This window comes from Siniperca chuatsi, linkage group LG7 (assembly GCF_020085105.1).
Source record: "Siniperca chuatsi isolate FFG_IHB_CAS linkage group LG7, ASM2008510v1, whole genome shotgun sequence".
Taxonomy (NCBI): Eukaryota; Metazoa; Chordata; class Actinopteri; order Centrarchiformes; family Sinipercidae; genus Siniperca; species Siniperca chuatsi.
This window is the reverse complement of record NC_058048.1, coordinates 18605488-18618839: the sequence shown is the minus strand read 5'-3', so window position 1 is coordinate 18618839 and position 13352 is coordinate 18605488. Positions and strand designations below refer to the sequence as shown.

The 13352-nt window shown below is 40.3% G+C and overlaps 1 protein-coding gene across 1 annotated transcript in view; it reads left to right on the top strand.

The window, feature by feature from the left end:
- Nucleotides 1–1104: 1104 nt before the first annotated feature.
- ptgir (prostaglandin I2 receptor) overlaps nucleotides 1105–13352 on the top strand; it is a 33400-nt gene continuing 21152 nt past the window's right edge. The window contains exons 1-2 of the mRNA XM_044204014.1: nucleotides 1105–1328; nucleotides 1536–2595. Of these exons, the coding sequence (XP_044059949.1) occupies nucleotides 1750–2595 (846 nt within the window). The 5' untranslated portion in view covers nucleotides 1105–1328; nucleotides 1536–1749. The remainder of the gene's footprint in view (nucleotides 1329–1535; nucleotides 2596–13352) is intronic.

Below are 13352 nucleotides of genomic sequence, written 5' to 3'. Positions count from 1 at the left end.
TGCATGAAATGTAAACTAGCAGAGATTAAGGCTATTCAAAACACCTTTTTAAAAACCAAGAAGAGACACTGCCAAACCAAATACTTACACAAAAGACTAATTGGATTACATTTTTTTCTGAGCTCACATGGGGAACAAGCCAATACTGACCAAACGCTCTGTGTCAGTACAGCGGAGGCCCTGAATTAATATTTTCCATCTATTGATTGTGTTTTATTTATTTCAGTCCATACTGCAATAAAAGGCCATTATAGTTCAGTCTTAAAATAATATGTTATGAGGTTTTGTCTAAACTTGAGAACAATTCTGATAGTGGGACATGCCAGTGTACTCATAATGCAGCTCTATCTGCTTCTATTCTGGACACAAATGTATACGATATATTGAAACAAGGAAGAAAATGGCAAATTACTACACAAATAATTCATTCTGTAGAACAAACAAGTGAAGTTCTTCTACATTTACCTTTTACCTAGCTTTTCAATTTAAATGTTCCTTTGAATATCATCTGTCAGCGTCTCTCGGTGCACCAGTATAGTGGGTGGGACTATACATTGATGCGAAAGTAGTGACGGAAATCGCGGCTCTTTGAAGGGAGCCGGATCTTATGGCTCAGTTCCTTTCCGAGAGCGGGCTCTTTCGCCTCCCAAACGGCTCTTCATTTAGTACCACTTCTGCTGGTCACTGCCTAAGTTACTTTCTTATTTGTTGCAAGAAATAAATACGCAAGATTCTTCATTTGCAATACATTGAAATATTCAATAGTCATATTGATGGTTAAAAAGTGGGATATATCAAGAATAACTATCCAAAAATAACACTCTACTTATGAAATAGTATGGTTAATAAATAATTACACAACTCTATACAGACACATACAGAGGCCCTATATTTCAATTTAATTTGATATAATATAAAACAAAAAAAATATTTCTGCTCTGTTCAAAAGTGCCATTCCTTTGTTGTCATGCATTTCTTTTTTTTGGGGGGGGGGTTTAAAAGAACCGGCTCATAGAGCCGACTCGTTCGCGACCGACACATCGCTATCCGAAAGAGACTTGGAGGTGTGTCTGAGAGAGAGAGAGAGAGAGAGAGAGAGAGAGAGAGTGTAAGCCGAGGAGACGCGGAGCTCATGCAGTGTTTCTCCCAGTCCGTGAACTCAGTGTGTACCTGTCGACACGTTACCGGCAGCGGCAGCTTTAAACTCCATATCCGAAATTTTAACAAACCCGTAGTCTCCGTGGAAAAAGAACAACAAGCAGAAGAATGAGTATGAACTTTTGAACGGTCACTCAAGTATCGCTGTGTTCCAGCAGAGCTAGTGAATGGTGAGTGATTATTAGTCACTAAAACTATGATAAGAGCATTGTTGTCAGAGTTTCTCAATATGAGAACACAGTTATTTTGCTGAAAGGCATTTATATATGCTACTGTACTAAGACGAAAAACCTTGATGCCTGGTGGAATGAGAGTTTGAGGAACGGTTACCTATCTAAGCAATAAGCATCTTTTTTCTTGTGTTGTTTGTTCTACAGAAAGATTTAAAAACTGTCTACAAGAAGGAGCCAGACAGAGAAGGGAACTGCGACTCATGTTTTAAGTCAGTGCAGCGTTATGGGTTTCACCACACAGCCCTGCCTTCTCTGTTGCCAAATGATGATATCAAGAGGTCAGGATTTCTTATTGTTGTCTGGCAATTCCTTATTAATTCCACACTGAGCGGGCATATTTCTTTTCAGTGAGTGCAACATGAACAAAAGCATGCATTCAAACCAATCATATCACAATGCCACCTGCAATGACACTCTCACTGTGAATGGGGATGGCAAGCCTGCAACGAGCATCATCATGTTTTTGGCTGGTGTGGGGGGAAACCTCCTGGCTCTCTTCATCCTCGGAGTACACCAGAAGGAGCATCGCTCCAGATCCTCTGTTTTCTGTATCCTGGTGACTGGCCTGGCACTCACCGACCTGCTGGGCACCTGTCTCCTCAGCCCACCTGTGTTCATCTGCTATGCCTACAACATGTCCCTGATACGTCTGGGCAGTGAAGACCTGTGCAATCTATTTGGCTTTGCCATGAGTTTCTTTGGCCTGGCACCCACGCTCATCCTGTGCACTATGGCTGTGGAGCGCTGCCTGGCCATCAGCCACCCTTACTTTTACTCTGTACACATCCGGCGCAGCTTTGCCAAATTCGCTCTTTTCTTTATTTACCTCTTTTCTTTGGTCTTCTGCCTCTTGCCATTATTTGGCTATGGCAAATTCAGACAGTATTGTCCTGGGACGTGGTGCTTCATTGACATGGATGCGACAGGGGATGACAAGGCCACCTTGGTGTTGGCCTTCTCTCTGTCCTACTCATCCCTCATGGCACTGCTGATCTTGGCGGTGTTTGTGTGCAATGGTTCAGTGATTGTCAGCCTGTGCCAGATGCACCGGAGCCAGATGATGCGGCGCGGCTCTGTTGGCTCAACGGGGAGAAGGAGGAGGCTGAGCCTGGCCTGGTTCGGACAGGGGGAAGAGGAGATGGACCACTTGGTTCTGCTGGCGCTCATCACTGTCATCTTTGTGGTCTGCTCCCTGCCGCTCACTGTGAGTTCACATTTGACCTTCCCTCAGTGTGTGTGTGTGAGTGTGTGTTTGTGTGTCACATATCGCTTTTTTAAATGTTGCACTTCCTCTGTGTGACTTTTCTAACACATTCTGTGGTCCATCCTCAGCATTGTTTTCGTCAGATTTTACCTCTGAATCATGATAAGCTTGCATCTTACGACATTTTACACTGGAAAAGGAGGAAAGAGCTGACACCCTGATGTGTCATTTAAGCAGTTTTTGAAGCATGAACCAACCGTCCTCAGCAAAAGACGTTAAAGAAAGTTTGTACCAAAATGGGAACAGAAAAAGGGATTATTTTAAAAGTAGTTTTAGTTATTGTTATCATTAACATGGGTCGCTGATGTCTGTCTGCACACTGACAGTAGAGGGTAGTTTCCTGCATGGAGTAGGTTAATTTTAGCATTAGAGAATTATACGTCTGCACTAATAAAATGAATTCCTTCCCCTCATTCTGTAATCATTATGTACATAGAAAGCTCAGCTGAAATGGCGACCATGGTGTTTTCGTTGCTGTGGTATGTGTTTGTGTGCCCTGTTGGAGTCTCACTAACGGTTGTGCTTTGCCCTGCTGGCTCCAATAAAAGGTGTGCCTGAGAGTGCACCCTTCGCCACACAAGGCATGCTGTCACTGCGTGTGTCTGTGTTTGTGTTGTGCATTTGTCTACATAGCTCCATATCTGTCCCCGTTTGAGAGGAGTGTTCCAAACCTGACAACCCTGGAGGACTGGTCCGGCCCTGCCTTTCCCACAGGGCAAAGCTCCTCTGGTAGGAGTCCCAAGGTTAACCAGCCTCCCGTCTGTGAGCCTAAACATTAGCCAGAGGTCCTGAGGAAAGTAAAGTTTGGGCAATAAAAAACAGCTGGAGGATGTGATTTATGTGAGTTATATTATAAAGGCATCCCTGGTTTCATATATTTGTATTAACCACAGTGCTAGTCTGATGATCAAGTAGTTTACAGGAAGCAGTAAAAAGTGTTCTCGCTCTTCACCAACTAGTCATTGTCTGCACCAGGATTGTTTGTGGTAATACTTGGCCTGAAGGTTTGATTAAGTTGTGGCTGAGACAGCCCGGGGAAAGAACAGTGATGACGATGTACACTTGTCATCACTTTGTGAGCAATACATCAGGAAACTGAAACCTCAACTTCACCACCTGCAAAGCGTGTATGTGTTCTAGCTGTATAGTAATGTAAGTTGTTTATCTTTCAGTTTCAAAATAAAATTAGAAAATTTGCAGTCCAAGACCAAGACCCATGTTACCTCAATGGTAGGGTAAGAGGTAAATGCACAGTAAATAGTCATTTTCATTTTAGAACTTCCACTTTGTTCTTAAATAAATCTTTGTTCTCTAAATTGATTTGATTACTTAACAACCCTAATTTTAGATTTACTTATTAATATTCATAATTGAATCATCGCTCAACAATCTAGAGTTACAAGCCTGATCAGTAGTATTCATTCTGAATAATTCAAGACCCTGTTAATAAGTAATTAATGATTCATGCAGCATCTCAGCAGATGCGTGTGTGTGTGTGTGTGTGTGTGCGTGTGTTTATTTATGCTTGTTTGCTCATGTGCATGTGCATCCTTGTGGTTGTTACAGAAAGAACTGAGATGGCAGTGATGACGTGTGCAAGTGCATCTCAGCACTTTCCAGACACACGTGGCTTCATATTTAACACCAGTTAGTTTGCCTGAAGCACAACAGATGTTGGTGAGAAAGTCTGATTCTGTTCATTGCAACGAAAATATTGTAAAGCACATATTAAGTTGACACTACTCTGTATTAAGTATTGGCACAGTTCAGATTTTTGCAAGTTTTCTCCTTCGCATACGCAAGTATACAAGCAGCATTCAATGTACACAACGATGTGCCAACACAAACCCTACAGCGTGTGTTTCCGGTTAGTCTTAATTTACTCAAAGGACTTTCATGTAACTGAATATACCTTGGAGAACGAGGCTTTCAAGCTCTGAAGAACGGGCTCTGTCTGCGGTTTGCCCTCACCAGCAGGGACTGCATGCTAGTAGATGTAGGTGATATGGAAAGCAGGTGCTAGAAAATGAATGCTTCCTTTTTTTAACGTAAGTTTGGCAGAGGAGATGAAAAGTTGTAGAATCAGAAAACATTCATTATTTTCAGTATCCGTTTTCTGAATAATGTATATTTTAAAGTTGCAAGATCTTGTATTAGCTAAGTGGCTTCTGGACAAAATCTGATGTGGCAGCATTCGCCCTCGACATTTCTGAGGTGTGACAGTTTCTTTAGTTCAGTAAGATTATTCATTTTTCAGGAGTCTAAAGTTCACATGTGGTGATGCGATCAGGGAAGTGGTAAAAGATCAGATGCGTGGGCATTTCTCAGAAAAGCAGATTTTTGTTTTTGGAGGTGAAAGGGGTGTGTGTGTGGTCGACTGATGTTTAAAGAGTAATTCCTTGGCTGTGTTTGTCCTGTTTACTGTTACCTGAATCACACCAGCTTCCCAGGCTTGTCACTCTACAGCCCTGGCTTTGGATGTTATAAATCACCTCTCACTGATTTAAACCAGTACATACTGTGCAAATACAGTAGACAGATGAAAGATAGATAAGGTGTCATTAACCAATTGAACTTGGTATGATGAATGTCATCACTGCATTCTTTCTGTGAAAGAATGTTTGATTTGTTTGATGTAGCGTGAAATATTGTTAGAAAGTTAGTGTCATAGAGAATATACAGTATGGTTACTGCTTGTTGAACATTTTAAAATACAGCTACAAAAATCCGTCTTCAGCAGAATGAGATTCAAAGCCTACTGTCCTCTAATCAAACACAGTTAGAGCTACATTATGTAAGGTTACACCACCAAATTTACAATAAAATTAACATACATTAAATAAAGAATATAACAGTTTGGGTTGATAGGAATTGGTGTTGACACAATAAGTTGATCAAAAGAAAGTTCATCGACAACATTTTTGCTAATTGTTTAAATCACAAGCACAAATGCCAAACATTTGCTGATTTCAGCTTCTCAAATTTGTTTTTATCTGATTGTACATTAAATATGTTTGGGTTTTGGACTGTTGGTTGGACAAAACAAGCAATCTAAATATGTCACCTCTGCCTCTGAGAGGTTGTGATGGAAAATGTTACACCATTTTCTGACATTTTATAGACTAAAGCAATGTTCATTTAATAAAAAGAAAATCCAATGATTAATAAATGGGTTAGGGTTAAAGCTGATTATCCTCAGTTGTAGATCTATGTGGAATTACTGCCCTGTCGATTTATGTGTTGCTTACGTTCTCATGTGAGTTTTTAGGGTCAGTATTTCATGTGTCTTGACAGAAGATTTCCCTCTAAAAGGGAATTCAGCATTACTCCGTTTGGCCTTTCTTCTCTCCTCTTTGTCCTGCCATCTTCAGTTTTTAAATAATCAAAGTTGTCTCCTGCAGGGGACAGGTACAGGCTGATAGCGCTCCCATGGGAACTACAGAAGCTGCCTGGGGTCCATATGTTGCTTGTCAATACCTGGATCAATAAAGTGCTGCACTCATATCACAAGCTATTCATAAGATTGTAAGTGGTTTTAGCTCTAAATTTCCTCCATTATGATATTAATCAGTAGTTTTAAAAAAAGTGTTATGGGAAGCCCTCAATAAACCCAGGGCAGGTTTTGTTTTTAGGTGACTGTAGCAACTTTAAGCAGCACTGTGGGACAGATTTGAATCACTGATGCTTCGGCTTAATGATTAAAGGTTTCCATGTTTGAGTCTTAGTCAGCAGACTAATATTGACTTGTAAGTAAGTAAGTACACTTCTTTTGTATAGATTTGTATAGTGCTTTACACTGACACACATTACAAAGTGCTTTACAAAAACATTAGCATACAAGAAAGAAATAGATGAAATGACCAACTGAGCCACATAAAGAAACGCACAACTAAAAACACAGTACATAGTAAAAATACACAATAAATACATAGTATGTAATAAAAATATACAATGAATACATAAGTCACAGACCTGGAGCATACAGGTTACCCAGACACCTGTGTAAAAAGGTACGTCTTTAGCTGCCTTTTAAAAGAATCCACAGAATCAGCAGACCTCAAGGGTGCGGGCAGAGCATTCCATGGTTTAGGTGCTACGGCCTCAAAAGCTCGATCACCAAGACGAGTGCGTGGGACAGACAGCAAATTTTGCTCACTAGACCTAAGAGAGTGAGCTGATGAGTAAGGGCTTAGTAGTTCAGCCACATATGCAGGAGCCTGACCGTGCAATGCTCTGTAAGTAATAATGAGAGTTTTGAACTGGAAACTATATACAGCAGGGAGCCAGTGAAGAGATCTTAGTATGGGGATCATGTGAGACCATTTATTTGACCTACTGAGTAATCTTGTGGCAGCATTCTGGATTGCCTGCAGATGATCAAGGGCAGACATGCTAAGTGAGGAAAAAACTGCTTTATAATAGTCAATGTGAGATTAGATAAAGGCGTGTACAAGCATTTCTAATTTAGCAGTTGAAACTACAGATTTTAGCTTACTCATATTTATAAAGTGGAAAAAACAAGATCTCGTCAGCTGCTTAACATGGGTGTCGAACAATAAGGATTAATCAGATATTACCCCTAAATTACACAGGTTGGAGTGGGCATCAGAGGAAAGTGGCCCAATACGCTGCATAATCATAGGGGCAACTTTTTCTGGAGCAACAACCACAACCTCTGTCTTATCAGCATTGAGCTGTAAAAAATGTTCTACTGTCCTGTCCCTAATAACGTTAAGACAGTCTAGGAGCCTAGATAATCTAAAAGCCTCACTGGGTTTGAATGATAAGTGGAGTTGGATATCATCCGCAAATAAATGATAAGCAATATTTAATCTGTTTATGATCTGTCCCAAGGGCAGCAAATATAGATGGAATAACATGGCCCCAGAACCAAGCCCTGATGGACACCACGAGACAGTGGAGAGGAAACAGATACAAAGTCTCCAATAGAGATGGTGAAACTTCTGTCAGTGAGATAAGAAGAAAACCAATCCAACCATCTATTCTTGTAAACTGATAGGTAGGAAAGAGTCCAGAGCAGTAGGAGATAGAGAGGGGCTAGAGTTAGGTGGACAAGTCCCTTGTCCCTTATCCTAGCATGTACCTTATCAACAAAGAAGGTAAGGAACATGTTACAATCCTCTGTAGAAAAACATTGTAATGTAGAGAGCAGCAGTGAACCAATGTTATTAATGGTGTTGAATAAAATTCTAGGATTTCTTTTTGAAGAAGAAATTAAATTTGCAAAGTAAGCAGTCAGAGCATCTTTTACCAATGAATTAAAAGAATATCGGAGATCTTTGAGATATAGGCAATGCAATTCTAGCCCAGTGGCTTTCCGTAGCAGTTCAGTCCTGCGACCCTTCCATCTCAGGCAGCGGACAGTGTGTGTCATGGAGAAGTGTTGCAGATAGCCTTAGTCCTAACCTTAAAAGGTGCCACTTTGTCCAGCGACATGGAGCAATGCTCATTAAACAACTGTGTTAATGACTCTACGTTGTTAAAATTTGTATAAATATCACAGTTAAAATGTGCTGAGAACTTATCAGCTGTGCTCTCAGTAATGATGCAGAATGCAATGCTCTTTTAAGACAAAGGATCAGCATTTACAGAAAGATCATAGAAAATACATTTATGATCACTGATGAGTAGGTCCTCACAACGGACATGATCAATATCTAGTTCCAGAGAGAAAACGAGGTCCAAGGTATGACCACCCATGTGAGTGGCACCAGAGTCATGTTGCTTGAAATTAAAAGACTCAGTAATATTAAGAAATTCAGTGGGTACACAATTTGTGGCGTCATTGATGTGCAGGTTAAAATCACAGACTAATAACACTTTGTCCAGCTTAATAATAGTCAGTAAACTTAGATAAAAACTGACCTGTTGGGCCAGGAGATCAATAAATTAAAACACAATAAAATGGCTTTGGCCGACCAACTTCATTCAGTTGTAGTTCAAAAGTGGTAAAAGGTTCAGTGCTCACCAAACCACAGCTAGACCTCCACCATGGCCCAACAGATGCAGAGTACCAATAAATGAACAATCCATAGGGCATAGTTCATTTAAATAGATAAATTCCATGTTCTGTTGCCAGGTTTTAGTCAGGAATAAAAAAGCTAAATTTTCTCTATTTAGTATGTGAGCCTTGTTCGCCACAGTGTGCATTAATCAAGCACATTTTCATTGGCGATGCAACTGTGTCTTCATCAGTGCAAGAAGCTTTGGGGATGCGAGCAAATTTGTGGATCATGGCAATCCCGACCATAACAAAGGCGTGGGCACGGGTTAGTGATTCTGACTGGGATGTTCATGGGTATGGGAGTGAAAGCAAGAACAGAGACTGAGGGGATAGTAGTAGGAGCCCCCTCCTGGCCACAAGGAGGATCTAGCGCAATTTGTAGGGGAGGTTGAGGTTTGCTTGTGACCAGAATTAACCAGATGAAGATGTGTGATGTGAGATAGTCAGTGAGAGGTCCAGATAGAGTAGAAAATATTGTCAGCCAGCGTGTGTGAACCTAGGCCATTTGGATGGATGCCATCAGGGAGGAAAAAAGCAGGACGTATCCAGAAGAGATTAAAATTGTCAATAAAAACTACATTGCAGGCGGCACAGGTTGATTTAAGCCTCGTGTGGACACACAACTTGTGTGCCTGAAGTTAGATGACAGGGAGTTGCTTGCCAGCAGTTTTCTTCTCCCTTGCCTTTGTTGGCACAATTCTACATTTCTTGGCACATTACCCCCAACCGTAGGTCAGTCGAATAGCCCGAAACCGTCGCCATGTACATGCATATGCGTGTGCACAAGATAGTCTCTTAAAAATGCTGCTCTATAGTGCTACTAATGGTCAAAAGCTTCACAGGCTACCTTTAAAAAATGAGTGTGTAGTGCACTCAAAAAGCATTTTATACAACATGATTTTACATTTTGTTACATTTAGATTTTACATTTCAATTCAAAATATAATGTACTGTTTTTGATTTAATAACTAGCAGACTCCAGGTGACTTTGAATTACTTTGACTGGTAACTTTATTGCATGTTGTCCCTCTTGCGCCAATCCCTCCATCTCTCCACTGTGGCTACCAAATAAAGATTCAAATGCAAAGAAACAAAAAAGTCTCTGGGGTTCACAAGAGAACTGCACGATCTGTGATTTGGAAAAAGATCAATGGAAACACCAAACTCCTTTCTATAGCTCTGAGCAAACTGGGCAAGAGAGATGGTTGTCAGGAAGAAGATAAACAACAGCAAACAGTTCTGACACATTTGCAGTCACAGGGCATCATGCCTCCAGGAGTCAGTGCAGCGCCTCATAAATCTGGGCTGCCTGTCAGACTGGGCAGAACGAAACCACTCTGAAACAAAAGCGCATGGATTGAAGTTTTAAAAAAGTTATATGAAACAGTATGAAACAAAAGATTCAGTTGTTTCAAGATGCAAAAACTTGTTCACCTGTTCAGGAACTCTTAGAAAAATTGAGGAACCAATTAAAGGAGCCATATGAAGATTAATTCTAGATGGGATCCTGCTTTAAAACATGAATTCATTATTTCCCCGCAGGACTTTAACCTTATGCTTACAACTATATCAACATTAGAATAGTTCCAAAACAGCCAGGAGCTCTTAAATCCCTCGACAGGCCCAGTCAAAGCCCAGACTAGAATGCCATTGAAAGTATGCAGTATGACAGGATCATAGCTACAGATAGACACTCCCCACATCCAACTGGATCCAGATTCAATAAATCAGTGTGGACGAAGAGGGTAAGTCCCCAAATCCAGACATATTTAAGATGACTCAAATCACTGTAATGCATTCCAGATGTGGTATTAAATGAGTCTACTTTTGCAACCACACAAAATGTGGAAATAACAGTTGAAGTCTTTGTGACGTCACGGCAGCATAGTATACCTTGACCTTTGCATGAGTTTGAGGTGTCAGATGAATCCATACAGCATGGGAGTGGTACAGTTAGACATGTAAAGACACACATGCTGTGAGAGTCAAGATAATAGCAAGCTTTATCTCCCAAACTGTTATTGTGCTTGAGGTGCCTCAGGTGCTGCCAGGAGATAAATGTCATTTTGAGCTTCATCCAGGTTTCTATAAGGAAAGATGATGCAATCATCAGCTACCTTTGTGGACTGAACAGTGAGGTTTACCTTTCTTAGTAATGAGGTGTAGATACTGAAGCCCTTTAATGTGTTAAGTGTTTTAGTGCTGAGGAACATGGCCTTAGGCTTCCGTCAGAGGACAAAAAGCGGTGAGCAGGTGCTGAAGAAAGTTTTAATGAGGCACAGAATGACGAAAAGAGGGTAAAGACAGATGTGGAGAGCAGATAGGAGATTGAAAAACAGAACAGCAGAGGTTTTTGTTCCATGATGTGTTTTTTGTTATCCAAATGAAAAAATATTCATGAGTCAGTGGCCCAGTTACGTGCTTAACTGAACCGAGCAGCACAGTGTGCATGCATTTTGTAGCGGAACTAGATCAGATCCTGAAATAGATTCTCTGTTGTCTCATGGAGGAGTAACTCTAATGCCCTTAGTGGAGATTTCGACTAATATAATTGGCCACTTTGGGGCAGCAATAACAAGCTGTAAACACTGACATATAAGTCGCGTTTCTGGCCACCTGATAAATGTAAGTCCAATATTCACTCTCTTTTAGATCTGTTTTTGGTCTCTACCAACTTTACTGAATTAAAAACAGTAAAGTTGCAGGCTATGAGCTGAAAGACATAGGGGGAAGTAGAGCTAGGGGGAAGTGCAAGGTAGGGTGACAATCCTGGGTTCATCACTACGAGTGACCCCTTTCACATACAAGTAGCCATGTGAATTATGGTTAATATAAAGATATTGATTATAAGCACTTTAAACTGTAATCTCTCATATCATTAAAATACTCCACTTTGTCTCCTCCATCATTATCTTATATTTTGTTAATGCTTGAGTTGCCATATTTTTCTCTAGAAGTGTAACTAGTCAATGTTGCCCTTTTTTGGATTAGTAATAATGCGTCACAGCTTTATTGTTAACCCTGTGGCAAAATCTACAATATTAAATTTAACGCTTGACTGACACTGCAACAATGAACAATATCCTGTTTGCGTGTTCATGTACTATGCATTCATATTCTGTATCCCTTGAATGATCTGTGTCTACTTCCAGTCCGACTACTTACCACATATTTTCTCTGCAGCTACATATTTAAAACATTACTTTAGTGGTAGAACTGGGGGATGTAGACAGAGAAAATACCATCAAATGCAACTGTTCACCCGTACTACTGAACTCTCAATAACCCTTTAAATTACAGGCCTTTTATTGCTGAAAATAACAGATTCATTATTTACAAATCGGATTTTCGATTCATTGACAAATATATTTTAAACAAGTAAAAACCTAATAAAACTGCACCAAATATTTCTTTGATGTGTATTTACACTTTGACAAGCATCTTTGAGCAAAAGCCCAGCAGTGTTGGCAACAAATGTGTAGTTTGCAACAGAGTATGTGTGGAAACATTCCTTTATTTGTGCTAGTTTTCATTTGTGAGGTTTCAGAAGCATGCAGAAGTTCAGCTTTTATTGCTAAAACTATTGACAAATAAAACATATATTTTTAGTGTACATTAGTAAATACAAATGTTTCATCAGTTATGACTGTATCATTGATGGACTTTTTAACTGTTGGTTGCCACTTAAATGGTGTCTGTATTCCATGGGGGGGAAGCTCTTGCTGCGTACTGTAAAAAAAAAAAAAAAAAAAACGTGTAAAAAAAATATCAGGGGGGTTTTAAGACCACATTTTTATAAAGCTGTCTGCATCTGTGCAAGATATTTTTTTTATGGAATTAAAGAGATGATGTAAAGATGTAAACACATCCAAATGAGCCAAAAGTAGAATCTGCACACCTTTAGCTGAACACAGCATCATTGTTACCTTTAGTTTTAGCCAATGGCTTTGGACATGTGTCATTTATTACCCATGTATTTTTGGAGGTATTTTTCAACAGACAATTTAAGTTACTATGAAACACATGCACACATTCTACTTTTATCTGTAGAAGCTCCTTCTCCAATAGTTTCAAGGACCACAACTAAGATTTTATTACATTGACCAACTAATAAAATCTTATTGATCTTGGCAAATGGTATTAGTTGTGGGACTAGCTTGCGTCTTCAGGAGATGAAGAGCCGTCAGCCCAGAATACATCTGTCTTCTTCAATCGATAGCTGCCTCCAGACTCATTTGTTTAGTTACTCAAGCTCTAACTGAACAGTGGGCTGTCAGCAACTGTTGTTTAGGAGTCGGTGTTATTGAGAGATATACTGTATAGATAGTCTTCCTATCAAAATACGGATATTTTTTTTAATGATTAGTTTGACCAGGTGTGAAAAGTTCAGCCAGTTTTCACTCTGATGTGTCACTCTGAGGATGTTATGTGGAACGAACTTGGCACCCAAAAGCAGGACACACGGACAGAGCTGATCAAGGTCTGAACAGTTTTATTGTGTGGAAAGATCAGGAGATCGCGGCGTGTCTGGCGAAGTGCGTTGTAGCACGGAGAGTTCGACCGGACTGGACGGAGGCTGGAGAGTGGTGCGTTGAGCGGAGACCAGGGAAGCGGGTTCTGGACTGGCTGGCGTGGTTGAAGGCTGGGCTGATAGGGTGAAGACACGCTGAGA